Source organism: Antedon bifida, chromosome 1 (genome assembly GCF_963402885.1).
Source record: "Antedon bifida chromosome 1, ecAntBifi1.1, whole genome shotgun sequence".
NCBI classification, from domain to species: Eukaryota; Metazoa; Echinodermata; class Crinoidea; order Comatulida; family Antedonidae; genus Antedon; species Antedon bifida.
This window is the reverse complement of record NC_136226.1, coordinates 2,758,481-2,779,185: the sequence shown is the minus strand read 5'-3', so window position 1 is coordinate 2,779,185 and position 20,705 is coordinate 2,758,481. Positions and strand designations below refer to the sequence as shown.

The following is a 20,705-nucleotide window of genomic DNA, read 5'->3' as shown; positions in this document are numbered from 1 at the left end:
TGAAAGGTTAGGGAAATAATATACGTCATCATTGCAATTTCATCTGTTTATTTCAACCAATTATTGCTAAATGATCTACAATTTAAATATGATTGCCACCCTTGCAATACAAATTTACATTTACGTACAGTATTGGGTGTTTATTTTTACCTTAATAGCATTGGTTATTGCAAATATTGTAATACTGTATGTATTTGTCCAATTACTGCTACTTTACAGCATATAATTTCCTATGATTCTCAGCTTCCAAATGTTAAATTATTTTTGCGTACTAAAACTAAATACAGGTTTTTGCTTCATCTTAAATTGATCTCAAAATGCATGAAAAATTTATTTTTAATTTATTGATTTGACTATAATAATACTATGTCAGTATAGTTTCTGTACAGTGATTATTTTTTTTTATATAATCAGCCACTGTTTATTGTATTTAGGTTACCGACTCGTAAACTTCAAAGAATCATACATTATTGCATTTTAAAAATGTAGTTACTGCAGTAAATGAATAACAATGTATAACAATGTTTAAATTAAATGATCCGATCACTACTGTAACTTCTTCATTTTAGTCTTGGTGATTATTGTATCATAAAGAAAAAAAAATTAAAATGTTACTAAAGCACTGTCTACAGACTTTATGTGACAAAAAAATGTGATGTGCCCATATCTGGACATGATGATGGCATATCACTATAATATTTGGGCACATCACACTTTTTTGTCAAACAAGTTCGATAGTGTAGACCGAGCTTTACATACTGTAGTGTATAAACATTGATCAACATCTGTACTTTAGACTATGAATCATGATGTAGACATTAGTTGAGAAAAAGGTCAACAGATGGAATATGTATGCAATTGAATACATTACACAACTATGGGTATTGCTAAACTGCGCAAACACTGCGCAAACTGCGCAAACACTGCGCAAACAACAAAAAAAGCTGCGCAAACCTCCTTCAAAACAATTATTATTGATTAGAACACAACTAGAACTATATAGGGAGACAATTTATGAGAAAAAAAATTTGAAATTCCTTTAAGTTTGCCTTTTTTTGGGTTAAAAACTTCAATTTTTGGGAAAATTACTGATTTCACAGCGCAAAACCCCCAAAAAAAGCTGCGCAAACCTCCGTTAAATCAATTAATATTGATTAAAACACAACTAGAACTATATAGGGAGACAATTTATGGGGAAAAACATTTGAAATTCCTTTAAGTTTGCCTTTTTTTGGGTGAAAAACTTCAATTTTTGGGAAAATTACTGATTTCACAGCGCAAACCCCCCAAAAAAGCTGCGCAAACCTCCTTCAAACCAATTAATATTTATTAGAACACAACTAGAACTATATAGGGAGACAATTTATGGGAAAAAAAATTTGAAATTCCTTTAAGTTTGCCTTTTTTTGGGTGAAAAACTTCAATTTTTGGGAAAATTACCGATTTCACAGCGCAAACCCCCAAAAAAAGCTACGCAAACCTCCTTCAAACCAATTAATATTTATTAGAACACAACTAGAACTATATAGGGAGACAATTTATGGGAAAACAAATTTGAAATTCCTTTAAGTTTGCCTTTTTTTTGGTTAAAAACTTCAATTTTTGGGAAAATTACTGATTTTACAGCGCAAACAACAAAAAAAGCTGCGCAAACCTCCTTCAAAACAATTAATATTGATAGAACACAACTAGAACTATATAGGGAGACAATTTATGGGAAAACAAATTTGAAATTCCTTTAAGTTTGCCTTTTTTTAGGTGAAAAACTTCAATTTTTGGGAACATTACTGATTTCACAGCGCAAACAACAAAAAAAGCTGCGCAAACCTCCTTCAAAACAATTAATATTGATAGAACACAACTAGAACTATATAGGGAGACAATTTATGGGAAAACAAATTTGAAATTCCTTTAAGTTTGCCTTTTTTTGGGTGAAAAACTTCAATTTTTGGGAACATTACTGATTTCACAGCGCAAACAACAAAAAAAGCTGCGCAAACCTCCTTCAAAACAATTAATATTGATAGAACACAACTAGAACTATATAGGGAGACAATTTATGGGAAAAAAAATTTGAAATTCCTTTAAGTTTGCCTTTTTTTGGGTGAAAAACTTCAATTTTTGGGAAAATTACTGATTTCACAGCGCAAACCCCCAAAAAAAGCTGCGCAAACCTCCTTCAAACCAATTAATATTTATTAGAACACAACTAGAACTATATAGGGAGACAATTTATGGGAAAAAAAATTTGAAATTGCTGTAGGTTTCTTTTTCTTTTGGGGTATTGCTAAACTGCGCAAACCAAGCGCAAACCAAAAAAAAAACCCTGCGCAAACCTCCTCCAAATGGCTTATTATTGGTTCTATTTTTTTTTCATAAATTACTTGCTATGATAGTCCTAGTCATGATAGAACCAATAATAAGTGATTTGGTGGAGGTTTGTGCAGGGTATTTTTAGGTTTGCGCGATTTACACTGTAAAATCTGACATTTTACCCAAAAAATGATGTTTTTCGCCCCCCAAAAAAAAGCCAACTTACAGCAATTTCATTATTTTTTTTCATAAATTACTTGCTATGATAGTCCTAGTCATGATAGAAACAATAATAAATGATTTGGTGGAGGTTTGCGCAGGGTTTTTTTGGTTTGCGCGATTTACACTGTAAAATCTGACATTTTACCCAAAAAATGATGTTTTTCGCCCCAAAAAAAAGCCAACTTACAGCAATTTCATTATTTTTTTTTCATAACTTACTTGCTATGATAGTTCTAGTCATGATAGAACCAATAATAAGTGATTTGGTGGAGGTTTGCGCAGGGTATTTTTAGGTTTGCGCGATTTACACTGTAAAATCTGACATTTTACCCAAAAAATGATGTTTTTCGCCCAAAAAAAAGGCCAACTTACAGCAATTTCATTATTTTTTTTTCATAACTTACTTGCTATGATAGTTCTAGTCATGATAGAAACAATAATAAGTGATTTGGTGGAGGTTTGCGCAGGTTTTTTTTAGGTTTGCGCGATTTACACTGTAAAATCTGACATTTTACCCAAAAAATGATGTTTTTCGCCCAAAAAAAAGGCCAACTTACAGCAATTTCATTTTTTTTTTTTCATAAATTACTTGCTATGATAGTCCTAGTCATGATAGAAACAATAATAAGTGATTTGGTGGAGGTTTGCGCAGGGTTTTTTTAGGTTTGCGCGATTTACACTGTAAAATCTGACATTTGATCCAAAAAATGATGTTTTTTGTCCAAAAAAAAAGCCAACTTACAGCAATTTCATTATTTTTTTTTTCATAAATTACTTGGTATGATAGTCCTAGTCATGATAGAAACAATAATAAGTGATTTGGTGGAGGTTTGCGCAGGTTTTTTTTTAGGTTTGCGCGATTTACATTGTAAAATCTGACATTTTACCCAAAAAATGATGTTTTTTGCCCAACTTTCAGCAATTTCATAATTTTTTTTTCCATAAATTACCTGCTATGATAGTCCTGGTCATGATAGAACCAATAATAAGCCATTTGGAGGAGGTTTGCGCAGGGTTTTTTAGGTTTGCGCTTGGTTTGCGCTGTTTGCGCTTGGTTTGCGCAGTTTGCGCAGTTTAGCAATACCCCACAACTATGTAACAATACAATTTATTGAGTTCAATTGTTAGTGTAATTAATTCCTAATAAAAGGTCATAGTTCATCAGCAGAATGTACACACACGCTACTAAATTTTGGTTTAACTATGTAAATGCAAAAGTTACAGCAATAATAATAAATTTTCATTTTAGGCTGTAAACATGCATTTAAAAATCCTAGATCGTTCACTGTGAATACATGTAGTTTCATTGAATAAGAAATTGGGACAATTAGATTTCAAAGATAAGGATATTCCACTGCCTTTCATATTGCATGCAATTGCAAGAATATTATTTCGCAATAGTTTAAGTTTCAAAAGGCCTAATGGTAAATTTCAAATATGTTTCTGTTGGAATACAATTATAGAAATGGTATGGATTGATTTGAATGGCATTGCGGCGGTAATTGTAAAATGTCATAGATCTTGATGTGTGGCAGTTGAATAGAATCAGGTTTCGTACCGACTTAATTAAATTAAGAGGCCATCAATGATTTCCTGACTATAGCACTAGCAGGCATACTGGGCCAATGCTCTATTTCAATTGCTCTCCAAAACAGCCTACAGTTCCATACTGTACATTTAATTTAATTAATAGCTTCGTCTTAAATATACTGTAGTACACAGCTGCTAAGTCTAAAAAACAAACATTTTAACATCATTATTGGGCCATACAGTAGTACAGTATTATATAATTTTTAGTCTTACTTAAACTACAGGTTTTTCTTTCTGGTACTTTACATACTGTAGGCTAGTAAAGATGATCTGTGCCAGCCTACAGAGTACTATAGTAAACAAAATATGTAAAGTCTTCAACTGTTTGTCACGGTAAACCCAAATGTTTGGAAAAAATATTTAAAAATAATATATTTAATCGACAGACCATTTCTGTTAAATGTAAAAAGACTTCAGTGGGTGGTTGTTGAATAGAACATCATAATAATATGCAAAATGTTATGTGCTTAGGTGACAAGGTCCAAACAAAAAAAAAACTAATGTCAAAAGTGGTCATACAATGTATAAAAATATTTTACATTAAATAGTGTTTTGTCACTTATGCTACAAAAAATCCCAATTCTTGGCAATAATACTGTAACAAGCTCTGGCATCAACGCGGACAGACTCAAGAACGATAGACTTATGGACAGACTCAAGAACGATAATCACATATGAGAATTGATCTGCGCAAGTCCAAACCTTGCAGCTTATTGTTTCTGGCAAAATCACAAACATGTTTGACAAATGTATCATCCATGTTAAAATCAGCCAAAAGTTATGATAATACCTGTACAGTATATTGGCAAGATATTTAATAAGCACTTCACCAGGCCCCAATATACTGTAGATCATATTATATCAGCATGTCTATATGATGGATCAACTTGCAGTTAGTGTAGCATTATTTACATTCTCTGTTTGTTCAAGTTAAGTCCGCAGACGGCGTTGGAAAGGTATACGCGTTATGAATCGATGAGAAAGAAAACCGTCGAAGATTGACGATGAAATATTGCTATCATGCTTAGAATCTTCGGCCAACAAAAATTACAGACATAACTCAATGGTGGAGAACATGTCGTAGATTGTAACCCCTATTGTTACCATCAATCAGGACGTACAGTAGATAGCTGACATGTATCGTTAACACACTTTAGATTTAGTTTCAGATTATGAAACTAATTAACACACATAATTTAAATTGATATCAAATAGACAACTGCACTACTGGGAGGCATAACTGTTATTTCGCTGCTGATAATTTAGAAGATCAAAAGTAACTAATTGTAAAATGCTTTACATTTCCACGCACTCATAATTTCCGACATAGTTTTATTTTCACACAATGATTAACACTATAATAATAACAACAATGATATGATATACAATACAGTACAAAGAAAAATGTTAGAAATCAAATTAATAGACAAAGGAAAAAGTCACAAATCAAAAAAACCATTTGGTATGGACGCATGTTAAGACTTCCCGAAGATGTACAGTAACTGCAAAAATTGATTGGACTAAATAAATAAAACATAAAATTAAGAATGGCCATGAGGAAAAACAAAATCTATAAATGCACTTTAAACATTAAATGGAAAACAAACCATCCTGCCTATGACAAAATTGCATAAAATAGTGGAAAGTGTCAAGATGAGAGGCATAACTGATGATGATGATGACGGCGATACAAAAATAGACAAATACTACAATAGTGGGAAGCACCTTGTTGAATATTTGCATGGTCAAAAAATCTATTAACATTTTAAATTATTTTATTCCCATCCACTCACTTCTATTTTTAATGCAGTTTTATTTCCACAAATATTGACTACATACAGTATATAAAAACAAGCAATATACACGTACAGTAATTCATTTATAGCTTATTCCAAATTTAGGAGCCTGAAACAACAAATATCATTATGACAATATTCAATTCTAAAAACTCATGAAAGGGGCTGGCTGAAGAGATTGAATGATAGAGATTGTGTTTTCATAGTCTAATATTATTATTGTTACTATATCAACATAAATAATGCCGCGTCATCCAACTAAAGTGAAATTCAAACTACTCATGACATACTGTAGGACAATAAAATAATTATTGATGAGCTACAGTCAACATTATTATTAGATTTTATTATACCTCTTGGAGAGCAAAGACATCTTAAATATAGTATGTTATGCATTCAGTTGGTCTAATGTAAACAAGTTTCTGCAAAACTACAAAATACATCTCAATACATCTTGTACTGTAGTAATCAATAAACGGTAAAAAACTAAAGATTAAACTTTTTATGCATTAAATGTTTTTCAGTATAGTCCACATTCAGCATTTTTTTTGTAATAAACTAAATTATCTGAACACTTTGCAAATGTTATGTAACCTTTTTATAAAATGTTTCTTTGCTTACTGTAGAGACACATCATGTTTATGGCAGCCATACACATTGTGCCAATTCCCTACCGACAACAAAAGCAGTGTGAAACTACTCCATAAGATATATTCTCACTCTACAACACTTAAATAGTAGTGCTGCTAATCTAAAGGAATTATGTTAAATAGCACTATGAGAATGAAGTACTACTGTACACAGTCTACAGTTAGAGAAGATGTATTCTACAGGTACAACAAGAACCATGGACCAGGCATCAGATGTGAACAAGTGGCAATGAAGATGCCATGAATAATTACGATGTCTAAGAACTAAAACATCTCTACAATTGAGACTTGCTCATGTATTAGCCCTCCTCAGTAACATTTAAGCATAATATAATGTTAAAGGTATTGATTGTCCCCCTGAAAATTTTGTTTATCTAAATTTTGTTTGGTTGAATATATGCCATTTTGATACTGTATTCCATCATTCACTTTGACCAAAAATGGAGCAGAAAAAAAAAGACTTACAGTACCTGTAAAAAACCTGTAATTTAAAGCAAAAAAGTATACAGTACTACTACTGTACTGTACCATCACTGTCATTTTTTCAGACTACCCTTAAATTACTGTAAGATCATATACATAATCTTAATGTTGATAATTAAGTCTACATACAGGTAATTCTTCATTCCTTATAAATTATAAATTTGTTCATAATATACTGTAATTAATACTGTAGTATCATAATAGAGTAATACTAATAGCTAGATTTATACTGTAGCTTGGTATTAATAATGTTCACTGTTCATGTTTTAATAGAAAGAAAAAGTAATGAGATTCTTTTGGCTAATTTAGACCAGGATTACAAACAAATCCATAATCTTAAATAAGAATTTGATGTCATCTGGTTTGAAATTCTAAGTCTGATGCTAATGCCATCGCCGCTTTACTTCTTATTCAGCTTAGCTTTCACAATGTAAACAAATCTATTAATTCTATAACAAACTCTGTTCCTAATTGCAAACTGTTTATAGTCCACGGCAACAGACGAGAGCATTCTAATTTGTTTCAAGTCTGAAGCTCCTGTCATATCACTACTATATTTGGGCATATCACTACCATATTTGGGCATATCACTACCATATTTGGGCATATCACTACCATATTTGGGCACATCACACTTTTTCAAACCAGTTTGATAGTGTAGACAGAGCTTAAGGTATAGTATGTGTCTCATATTGCTACTGTAGTTATATTTTTATAACTAAAGTAAAGGTTTGCTGATGGATAAAAAAGGAAATTTCTAGCCCTGTAAACTTCATATTGTAGCATTGTATATTTTGTATTTTGGCCGAAGTCCGTTGCGAATGACAATGTCAATTACTGTACTGTAGTCTTACTTTCATCTGAATGATGGATGTAGTACTAGTACTGTATTATCAGATATAGATTCTACTGTATTGTACAGTATTTAAATAATTCTTTCTTTTACTGAATGCACTGTGCAATAATATATTTGTTTCGTGTGGAAAATATCAATCAATAATATTAATAATTCTCAAAGGTTTATTTCAGTGCTTTTAAATGAGCTAAATTTCAATCTAACACCTACCCTAGAGCATATGACAACATTTAATTTTCCACCCACATTGTGGCGAAGCTATACACCTGGATCATGTGGGCAGGAGTACTTGGCTTCTGATTGGTCAGAAGTATCAATAGATTATCTTGTCTCTTTCATCTAGATAAACTAAATTATTAAGTAATGAAAATTGTATCATCTACTTAGAGTTGACGTCAATTCGTCGATGCAGATTTCTTGTAATAATATATCACAGAAACAAACAGACTGTAAGCATTTCAGCTTCTATCCACTTTTGCTTGGGGCGAAATTATACTTCTTTCAATTTGTTTTAACTTGACATTAAGTGCATTGGGTAGGCCTTGCATTAGCAAATTACATCAATTCCAAGCCAAACAAAACAGCAGTGTAAAGAATACTGTACAGTATGTGAACTGTATAAAGCTCCGTCAAACTATCACATTTTTTTGTCACATAAAGTTTTGATAGTGTAGACAGAGCTAAAGGCTTATTTCACACTGGTAAATGGTGTTTAGTACTGCACAGAATTTGTTCTCTTTATCTGGCCTCTTTTCTGTTCTGTTATTGTTAAAACTAATGGTTAATCAAAGAGTAGACTATAAAAAATTACATGATAAACATGCAATATTTCTTACTAATAAATGTTTTTTTAATAATTGTACACAATGCTCATACTGATAAATATTCTTTCGATCATTTACACGTAATTCAACCACGGGTTAGATGGATGACTTGAAACGATCCTCTGAAATTATCGAATGTTTTAGTTATGATATTTAAATCATCACATCATGTACTTGGACACTACTGTAAGTAATACAAGAATTAGCATGTCATACATTAAGTAAGGTAAGTACCGCAAAATAGATTAACGAGTGAATCAAAATACACGTAAGTGGAATTGATCAAACTCTCGATTTAGTCTTTGTCATGTGCGTAGGTGTTTCTGTGTATTGTTTACTGAGAAATCATCTTTTCGTTTTGAATTTAAATCTAAAATTTACAGACTAAAATCTGACATCTATACTACTGTACAAGCCAACCATACAGTGCGTCAATTGTACAAACTACTGTAAGTAGTTCTGGCCATTACGATTAATGTCTACCACGATAGCAATTGATGTCTACAAAGAATGCTAGATGATCATACCACTTTTTTTTCTGTTTCTTTTAAATTAACTACTGTAATTTGAAAATACTAAACAAAAAACTTAAAGCTCTCCCAATAAATTTAAATAAAATATATTTTATAAAAATATCATTTTTCCTAGGTTTGGAATTCACTCTACGTTAATGTTTCATTTCCATTTTCGTAATTTATCACCAGATATCGAGAAATGCGACTACTATACAAATAAAAATAATTGGAATTTGTTGCATAATGCAGCAGACATAAATTACAGTGCATTATAGCTATGTCTGTAGCTTTGGTTAAATGTCCAAATGTATTAATGAATACCCCTATTTTGAAATGGTATGATCCATATATTCTGGCAATTTTTCTCATCATCAATTTTTTTCTATCCCAAACTTTAAAATGTACAGTACTACACTAGTAGTAGAAAAGTAGCAAGAAAAGGGCTAGTAGTTCAGTGGCAGCTGCTACTGTAGGCTGAAATTAAGGACACTGAAATAAACTATATCTAGGCCTACTGTAGTTATTTCAATATTTGTCAGCCTTATTTGATCTTCAGCATAATTTGTAAGGTTTCTCATGTCCCATTAACAAAATAGGAGAGTTTCATGAATAGGGATTGGCCATACTAGTGTTAAAACATGGGTATTTCTAGTTTTTTTAAATTGACAGAAATATCCACAGGCCAACATATGGCGAGGAATTCACTTCTCATTGATATTAAACTTCTCATAAGAGGGTCAAGTGCTTTATTAAATTCAAAGATGAATTTTTGTCTTGATAAATAATATTCTAAATGTAGTCAATGGGTACTGTATTATTAGTATAAAAACTGTTGATGCCTAGTGTACTATTTCCTGTATGTGAAATTTGTAAAAAACCGATACAGTACTGTAGAAGCGTCCGATAGCAGCGTTGCCAAATCACAATATGAAGTTATGAATGGACGCAAACTTACCGATGCAAGCATCCAATGAATTCTGAATACCCTATGGATTGTATCCTACACAATATACTGTACCGTATGCATTTGCTGTCTTTGTGCCTGATGATAATTATCCTACATTACAATAAATATGTGTACTGTAAATTAGGTATACACTATGTTAAGCCTACCTGTATAATTCAGAAACACTGTAGCAACAAGAATGCAATATGAAGGTAGTTTACATTCTGGTTCACCATAACCGTTTAGCCTGATTATAGCAAAGTGGCTAGAAAGTCTTCTAAATATCTATTTTAATTTAAGTATCAATTAACTTGTAGTTCATGACAATGTGGAACTAGGTCGCTGAACTTTATAAGCATCATAGCCTACTACAGTATATTACGAGGCATGTTTAATCCAACATAACATCCCTATTCAATAAAATGTGGAGGCTTGGGAATTGTAAACGGCATAACATTTATCTTGGTTTGCAAATTAGTAACACTGGAGCATCAAGTCAACCTGTGATAGTATATACAGGTACAGTTATCCTTGTTCCCATCCCATTGTTATTGTGGCTGGTTACTATCCTTGTTTGCTATGATCACATGGAATAAAAATTACCTACCATATTATATTTTTTTGATTCATTATTATATTAAAATAAATCATATTTATTTCATAATTTTATTGGGTTTAATGCCTTGTGTGGTGGTGTTTTTTTAAGCTTTAATGTTTTGTTGCTGTTGCACAAGTGAAATCCAACACAAGACCCTTACTGTCGGTACAGTATATAATATTAAACTGTATGTATTCAATGAAACTTTTCTTACCTTCAACAGGGAGGTTGGTGATGAAGATATATCTGCTGTCTGTATTCTGTCAGTGGCGTCTTTCAATTCTGTATCACTATCAACGGCAAGAAGCTGTAAAGAACAAGAATAGGAACTTCTTGAAAGAAAGGACTCAATTTTATATTACTCTGTACTCACTGTATAGTAGCAGTTAATTTAATAGTACAGTACGGTTAGCAGCCCTTCACAGCATTTTAAACATGAAATTGACTGGCCCACATTTACAGTAGATGGTAGGCTTACTGTACATTATATTGTACAGTATGCAAGGGCTAAAATGTACAGCATTATGTCCTACATACAGGTGGGCTTATAGTTTACAGTACAGTATACTTGAGGACTAAAGTGTACTGTACATGCTGTATCCTTAGCAGGTTTGATACTGTGTAGTAGTAGTAGTAGTAGTAGTAGTACACTGGTAAGGCTTATTTCATATGTACAGTACTCTCAATCATGGTAGGCCAACATACAGAAACAGGGTTTGTTCAATTAAATAATGTATACAAGATTAGGATTTTATCTACTTGGTAGCCTCATACTACACACCAAAGTGGGTTTACTGTACACCACATTCTATAGTACTGTACATCATACTGTAGAACGTATTGATAAAATCTGAACTGCTGTAGGCTTGTTAATGTGAGTAACAATACAATACTCTACAGATTTCAGTTTTAATTTAATAATGTGGCAGCTCATTGGAAACTACCAAAGGTCTTTTAATTCTAGTTGATGCTAAATGTAATTAAACATGCCATAAATCACTGGATTAATCCACATTAAACATGATGACATTAAACTAAATATGTCTCTACAGGTATACTTAGTAAATACATCTACTAGGAATTGTATTTATGACGATGAATTAACATCTATTAATAAATTTAGAGTGATAAGTTGTTAATAAAAATATAACAAACAATCCTTGAACAAAATAAATTTATTAATTTAAACATGAGAATGACGACGGACCGCAAACAACATCCTGGTCTAGAATTAACTAAATGTACTGTAGGACAATTTTTATAAATGACATCTGACATCTAAATAATTTATGAATGTGTGTACTAACAAAACTAATGGTTATTAAATGAAAGTGCATTCTGTCAATAGAGGGTGCTTTCAGATTTAAACAAACAAACTTATAGTTGGTTATAAACATAAAAAGTTGGCCGAGATATGTATTATACTGTGTACAGTACACTGATACTAATAGGTTACCTGCATTGATTAAAAAGATTATTTGCATAGGCCACCTAGGCCTTATCAATAATATTAACTAGTCAGCCAGATGTGTCGATAGTCACTTCCTCTGAAATTAACTAAATTACTGTAAAGACATGGCTTACCACCACAATAAATAGGGAGTTTTCAAATCAAAATATCTCGGCCTAACTTATGTAAATAAATGCATAATATCATTTGTTGTGCAAATCAAAAAAGGTTCAAATGAGCATGTTATTTTCTCTGTCTGTGATGACCAAATTGGATCAAACTGCCACAAAATCAAATAAATGCCAATGAATGTTGTGGGCCTACTGCCTAAAAGCAGACTGCAGGCCAACAGTAGTTGTAGTCTGTTTAGGTACAGCAATAGATAGTTTCTTAATGTTTAATTATTCATAAATAATTTAATAAATTAAACAATTATGAATTAAGTTAGACTTCTTGTTAGTTGGTCACTTCCTTCTTGTTTGGTGGTATGAATTTTAGACTTTTATTTTACACATTATAGTATCATCATTCATTTATAGACTAGAGTACATATAATAATAGTTAACTCTCAGTAAAACATAAACTTAGTATTTTGGTGGCAAGCACAACATCTGTTCGTTTCGGCCTCTGACCCGAATTGTCCAGATCGCGAACGCTCCTCACAGAGTATTATTATAGAAATACTAGGGCCTAGCTACTAAGCTAGGCTAGGCTTGCCGCCGCTAAACGGCAGGGTCTGCTGCAGAGTTTGTTCCACTTAACGAGCTATATTTTCCTATTTAAATAACAAAACAACAGCCTATCCTCAACTATAATGACTAGAAACTATTGCTTATATAATACATTATTGAAAAATAATTGTGGAACCAAAAAAAACTAGGAAAATTGTCACCTTAAACGAGTGAATTTCATGATGCCTAGCAAGCATTCTCAAGTCATATTCGCTTTGTTTGTTCGTGAGAACTCGAGCGGATATTTTTTTCTGTCGTTCGTCGATGATGATCGATCCATCGAAAATATAATTACCATTTTGATAGATGGCGCACTTTATATAGATTAAATTGTACCACCACCACATATAGTTGAATCATGGATTTAATCCATGGTTGAATATCCAAATACTACATTTAAAAATAATCAATACCTATAGACGGCAAATGTAATGTAATTTAATGTCTGTATTATTTTCTAAATCTATGGAGAGTGTTTAGGTAACATTGTATTTGTATGTTGCAGTACACGCTCTGCTTGAAAATGTCTTCTAAAACAAAAGTGGATAACACATAATAGGCAGCCTATCTATACGTTTTTACTATATATTTTTTTTATTAATTTCACGGAAAGTGAAAATGAGATGATTATATTTCCAAAATCTTCCAATGAAATAGAACGGCATATATCATCCAAATAATGGTAATCAATTATTCTTTCTTACTGGTCTAAAAATACATTTTTCGCCAAAACAAAATTGCCGTCCCAACAAAAAAAGGAATTAAAGGGTTTCCCAACTGACTGAGTGGTCATAGAGATTATTAAACTCGGGTGTAAAGGTTACGTATTGATAATTTTAATAATTCAATCATGATCAATAAGGGGTATATTCAGAGCGTCATTCTGACGACTGAAGCATTCTCTACTTCTCTACGGAGCGCCATTTATGCCTTTATTAACTTCAATAATAGAAATAATACTACGGTAACTGCTCAAGTGGACCCAATTTAGCACCAGGGTAGCACAGTGATAAAAAAATAGAAATAAAAGTTACTACTTTTAATATCGTTTCGTATATACCCATATCACAAACTGACAAACAGAAACATCTTGGCATTCACATTGATTCAAATTTATCTTTTTCTTTTCATGTAAATAAACTCCGTTCCAAACTGGGCTTGTCCATCTCCATCTCATCGCGTGCTCGGTCATTTCATTAATAAACACACATCCATACTCCTCTATAACACTATAATCCTCCCACACATTGTCTATTGATGTAGTGTTTGGGGAATCAGATCGAATATTGACCGAATACAGACCATTCAAAATAGAGCACTTCGCATTATCCTTAAAGCTCATCCTCTCACACCACGAACTAACATTTACAACACCTTAAATCTTCATACAGTCCAACATCGCATTCTACAACTGGGCTGCCTTGCCTACAGGTCTGTAAATGGTCTTGCTCCGGAATACCTTGCCCTGCGTCTTGCCAGAATTCCAAATCATCGATGTACTCGAAGTGTAAGTGAGAGGAAATTTGTCGTCCCTTTCCCTAAAACTGAAACTTTTAAGAACAGCTTCATCATCTATAGAGCACAACATACCTGAACCTGCTACCCACCAAACTAAGAAATGCGGTAACAATAAATAAGTCTGCTCTAAAAAAATATTTAATCCCAAAAGAAAAAACTCAACGTTTTGTATAGTATTGTAGGCTATATTTTTGTATTTAAGTACATAGGCCTATATTATATATTTAAATTTTTTGAACATAGTTCATCCGTTTTTTCATATATGTTTTTGACTGTCTGCATATGCTGTTTAGGGTCACTCTCACAAAATAAGGTTTAATAAAAAAATAAAATAGAAATAAAGTCACTAAATTTTAATATCTTCTCGTATAAAACACTGTGCTCAAGTGGACCCACTTTGGCCCCAGAGGAGCAGTGTTATAAAATAGAAATAAAGTCACTCAAGTTTCAATCTTTTCGTATGTTAATACACTGTGCTCAAGTGGACCCAATTCTGCGCCAGTGGATTTTTTTTAATGGAAAATAATGAATATTGTTTTTCTTTTATTTTGAAAGAGAGATATTTTGAGGATTGTAAATGTCAAGTGGAACTTTTTTTAAATCAGAAACAAACTTGCATGGCATTTTCCATTAAATAGACGGCCATAAAACCTCGAAAAGAAGCCCATGTGCTCCTTCATTTTTAGTACTCTTGGGTGGGCTTCTTTTCCACATGGAGTTTATTTCGAGATTACTTTTGCAAACTAAACGAGGGGAACTGCAAACTTCCCGCCCGGAAAATATTTTATTTACATGATTTGAAAAATCTTCTAATGTAAATAATTACCAGCATCAAAATTCAACAGTGTGGCGTGTTGACCGCGAATGACTAACATACCATCTTTACCATAATACACCTGCACAGACTCATTTGCATAACAACGCACGCACATACCAAACTGTTTAAAATAGAGCTACAAGGTACCCGAAAATGACATCTATTATGTTTTCAAACATAAGAATCTTCAGTACCCCACCATGCTTGGGGCTGAGCAAAGACATATTTGAAAAAAGAGCTGTATACAGTAGGTTTCCGCCCGAAAAAATGACGTTACATTATTTGAATAAAACAAACTATATAAGACTCACCAGGACAATATATGAGCTTGTTTCCGGAAAGTGCACCTATTCATTGAAATATAAAATTAAATATTAAGTCTCCAGTACTAGCCCATCCATGGTTGAAGCAGAGCAATGAAACCCAGAAATGCACTTACTTATACTTATTACTATACATAGTCACCTATGATAATTATGATAATGTTAAAATTTCAACTATCCAGATGCGACTTCAACATTTTAGGTGGAGTTTTCTACTTTAAAAACTCGACTTCGTATATGCCTATGGCCTAGCCCGGCGGCGGAATTAGTCTAAGCTTCGAAATTTGTCTGGAAATCGGTATCTTTGCAAATGTTCTGTATTTGATCTTATTTCACTCTCCATTAACCCTATGCAAAATCCATCGGAGACTATCTGTTTAAAACATGTTTATTCTGGGACGGTGCGGCCATACACACCAACTACTATGAAGAATCGGACATTTCGCTACCAATGTTGCAACATTGATTAACAAAATCAAAATTTAACAGTGGGGCGCGTTAACCGCGAATGACTAACAATACCATCTTTCCCACTACACCTGCACAAACTCATTTGTATAACAACGAACGGCATACCAAACTATGATGAGGGATACATTCTCTTTTCAACACGTAACGCGTAACGAAGATAATTAATTCCTTTTTTACATTAAAATTGAAACCGCTAAACATAAAATTTACGAGATCAAATACATGTACCGAAATCCAAAAAAGAGTAAAAATTGTGCTCTCCTGCAGCAGCCTTGGGTTCGTTTCCACCACATCATTACCAGATGCATTGCTAGTGCCTTCTCAAGATGTGTGGTGGAAAGGGGGACGTACAATTCTATGAACACAGTGGTCGCATACCTTTAACTCTATTCCACCGACCAGCGTGGGAATCGAACCCACGACATACGTGTCAACACGACGCTCAGGCGACTGAGCTAACTGATCATTTAGGTTTTATCAAAGTTAATAGCATATTTATGATGTAATAATGAATTACATAATACACGTATAAATAGACAATTATCAGCTGTTCAGTTATGTTTCAGTTTGTGGAGCAACGTGTAATGCTCAGTTTTGAGTGGTATCAGCTGGAGTTCGAACCTCTACGGATATTTTTTTTTTTTAATATTATTTTTTTTTGAAAGAGAGATATTTGGAGGGTTGAAAATGTCGGGCCTAGGCAAGTGGACCTTAAATCATAAACAAAAGTATATGGCATTCATTTTTCCATTAAATAGACACCATAACACCCCGAATGTTCCTAATTTTTTAGTACTCTTGGGTACGGTGGCTTCTTTTCAACGGATAGGCTTCTTTTCCACATAGGGTTTTTTCAAGATTACTTTTGTAAACTAAAGGAGGGGAGTTTCTAGACTCCCGCCCGGAAAATTGTATCTTTACATGATTTGAATTTCTAATAAACATTAACAAAAATCAAAATTTATCTTTTAAATTTAATTTTGTGGCGTGTTCACAGCGTAGGACTAACAATACCATCTTCCCTATTACACCTGGACAAACTCATTTGCATAACAACGCAGGGCTTACCAAACTGTTTAAAATAGCTACAAGGTCACCAGAAATGACACCTATAGTATTTTGAAACATGATATATAAGAGTCTTCACTATCCCACCATGATTGGGGCTGAGCAAAGACAATTTTGAAAATAGTATTTATTGAAATATGAAATTAAATATTAAGTCTCCAGTTAAGCTCACCATGGTTGGGGCAGAGCTAAGACTGAAAGCTGAGTCCCCGGAAATTATGAAACGAAATATAAAAGTCTTCAGGACCAGCCATACAATGGTGATTGTTTCCCAACGGTGTGAGACATGCAATGCACGCGGCCGTGACGGTAATTCAACAAAACAAAATTATGAAATACAAACAGAGCTAGCACACAAAAGCCTACTTACTAATTTTAATATTTCTATAATTTAGAAAACAATTAGATTTATCATATCACCTTTGATAATTATAATGTTAAATTTCAACTATCCAGATGCGAATTTTAGGTTGGGTTTTAAATAACTCGACTTCATAATTATGCTTAAATTTCGAAGATCTGCTTAAAACATATTTATTTATTTATTCTACCATAAACTTTTATTCACAACATATTAGTAGGCCTACAATACAATATCTTGCATGAAACGGATATTTAAAAGTACACTATAATGTGTAACGGTAGAATTACAATTCTAATGTAAAAGAAAGCCCCATTCCCTACGTTTTTTAGATCTAATTTAAGATCACAAACTATATTTAATGTAAAAATAATACTATATGGTCCTATTGCGATAACTTTTTTCGTCTTTAAACGGTTAAAAATGTGAAAAATAAGTCGATTCTAATAATTATAGCGGCCCGCTATAAATCCCAAAATGCATTGCGCGCGGATTGATATTTTTGTTTTTCACCTGTAATTCGCCCACTTTTCGATCGATCGTGAGGCCAAAACAAATGGAAGACTCCTAACTTTTCAGCGAAAATACCGGGTTTTCCCCAATTTGTATCAACGGAGTCTGGCAAAAATAGAAAGACAATTAATGCAGCAACTATACAACATCAGGCTAGGTATATAGCTCGCGTACGATGTTCGTACGTTACCGATGTTTACCAGCTAGGCCTACAAAACTAAGCCTAGCTAGGCTAGGCCTAAGACCGTCCATGAGAGGTCGATCGCCGCGAGCTACTTAGGTAGTGCATTGTTTCTCACTTTTTATCATAATTTACCATAAAACGTACATTTAAGACAAGAAATGACATGGTTTAATGTTTTTAAAGTGATATATATGTATTATTTTCCAAAAAACGTCCAAAATTGCAGGGAAGGGGTCTTTAACAAAATAAAAATTGAACAGTGTTGTGTGTTGATCGCGAATGACTAACAATACCGTCTTTCCTACAGCACATGTGCACACTCATTTGCATAACAAACGCACGGCATACAAACTACGATGAGATAAAATTAATTCTCTTCTAAACACGTAACGAAGAGAATTAATTCCCTTTTTTTTACATTAAAATAAATTGAGGGCGCTAAACATAAAATTTAAACCATCAAAGCAGTTTGCAAGAGCCAAAAAAAAAAAGATGGTAAATGTGCTCTCCCTGCCTCAGCACTAAGGCCCTGCCACAGCCTTTTGGGGTCGTTTCCACCACATCACCAGATGCATTGATGTTGTCGCCTCATGATGTGTGGTGGAAAGGGGGACGTATGATCTGTGAACCCCAAACACAGTGGCTCGCATAGCCTTAACTCTATTCCACCGACCAGCGTGGGAATCGAACCCACGACATACGTGTTGTTAACACGACGCTCAGACGACTGAGCTAACTGATCAATTTGGTTTTAGAAAGGTTAATAAGATATTTATGACGTAATGATCAATTACGTAATACACGTATAAATAGACTATTATCAGCTTTTCAGTCATGTACTTGGTGGCGTAACGGGTAATGCTCAGTTTTGAGTGCTATCGGCTGGGGTTCAAACCTCGACGGATATTTTTATTTTTTTTTAATATTGTTTTTTTTTTTAATAGAGATATGTGACACTGTATTGTGGAACATGTATGGTACCATACCGGTAGCTATTCAAATATGCTTAATACGAAAAGATATTAAAATTCAGTGACTTATTTCTATTTTATATCACTGTGCTCCACAAGCTCCAAGTTGGTGTCCACTTGAGCAATGTGTATTAAAATACGAAAAGATATTAAAATTCAGTGACTTATTTCTATTTTATATCACTGTGCTCCCCTGGCTCCAAATTTGGTCCACTTGTGCACAGTGTGTATTAACATACGGAAAGAAAATAAAATTCAGTGGCTTATTTCTATTTTATATCACTAAACTAAAGGAGGGGAGTTTCTAGATTCCCGCCCGGAAAATTGTATCTTTTTGTGATTAGAATTTCTAATAAAGATTAACAAAATCAAAATTTATCTTTTAAATTTAATTTTGTGGCGTGTTCACCGCGTAGGACTAACAATACCATCTTCCCCATTACACCTGCACAAACTCATTTGCATAACAACGCAGGGCTTCCCAATCTGTTTAAAATAGCTACAAGGTCCCCAGAAATGACACCTATAGTATTTTGAAACATGATATGTAAGAGTCTTCACTACCCCACCATGATTGGGGCTGAGCAAAGACAATTTTGAAAAAAATATTTATTGAAATATGAAATTCAATATTAAGTCTCCAGTTAAGCTCACCATGGTTGGGGCAGAGCTAAGAATGAAAGCTGAGTCCCCGGAAATTATGAAACGAAATATAAAAGTCTTCAGGACCAGCCATACAATGGTAATTGTTTCCCAAGTGTGAGACATGCAATGCACGCGGCCGTGACGGTAATTCAACAAAACAAAATTATGAAATATAAACAGAGCTAGCACACAAAAGCCTACTTACTAATTTTAATATTTCTATAATTTAGAAAACAATTAGATTTATCATATCACCTTTGATAATTATAATGTTAAATTTCAACTATCCAGATGCGAATTTTAGGTTGGGTTTTAAATAACTCGACTTCATATATGCTTCAATTTCGAAGATCTGCTTAAAACATATTTATTTATTTATTTATTCTACCATAAACTTTTATTCACAACATATTAGTAGGCCTACAATACAATTATCTTGCATGAAACGGATATTTAAAAGTACACTATAATGTGTAACGGTAGAATTACAATTCTAATGTAAAAGATTAACAAAATAAAAATTGAACAGTGTTGTGTGTTGATCGCGAATGACTAACAATACCGTCTTTCCTACAGCACATGTGCACACTCATTTGCATAACAAACGCACGGCATACCAAACTACGATGAGATAAAATTAATTATCTTCTAAACACGTAACGAAGAGAATTAATTCCCTTTTTTTTACATTAAAATAAATTGAGGGCGCTAAACATAAAATTTAAACCATCAAAGCAGTTTGCAAGAGCCAAAAAAAAAAAGATGGTAAATGTGCTCTCCCTGCCTCAGCACTAAGGCCCTGCCACAGCCTTTTGGGGTCGTTTCCACCACATCACCAGATGCATTGATGTTGTCGCCTC

At 33.2% G+C, this 20,705-nt stretch overlaps 1 protein-coding gene across 1 annotated transcript in view; it reads right to left on the bottom strand.

The window, feature by feature from the left end:
• LOC144837398 (uncharacterized) overlaps positions 1-13,216 on the bottom strand; it is a 47,517-nt gene extending 34,301 nt beyond the window's left edge. The window contains exons 1-2 of the mRNA XM_078692476.1: positions 13,136-13,216; positions 11,008-11,100 (exon numbers count right to left, since the gene is read on the bottom strand). Coding sequence (XP_078548602.1) covers positions 11,008-11,100; positions 13,136-13,171 — 129 coding nt within the window. The 5' untranslated portion in view covers positions 13,172-13,216. The remainder of the gene's footprint in view (positions 1-11,007; positions 11,101-13,135) is intronic.
• Positions 13,217-20,705: the final 7,489 nt, after the last annotated feature.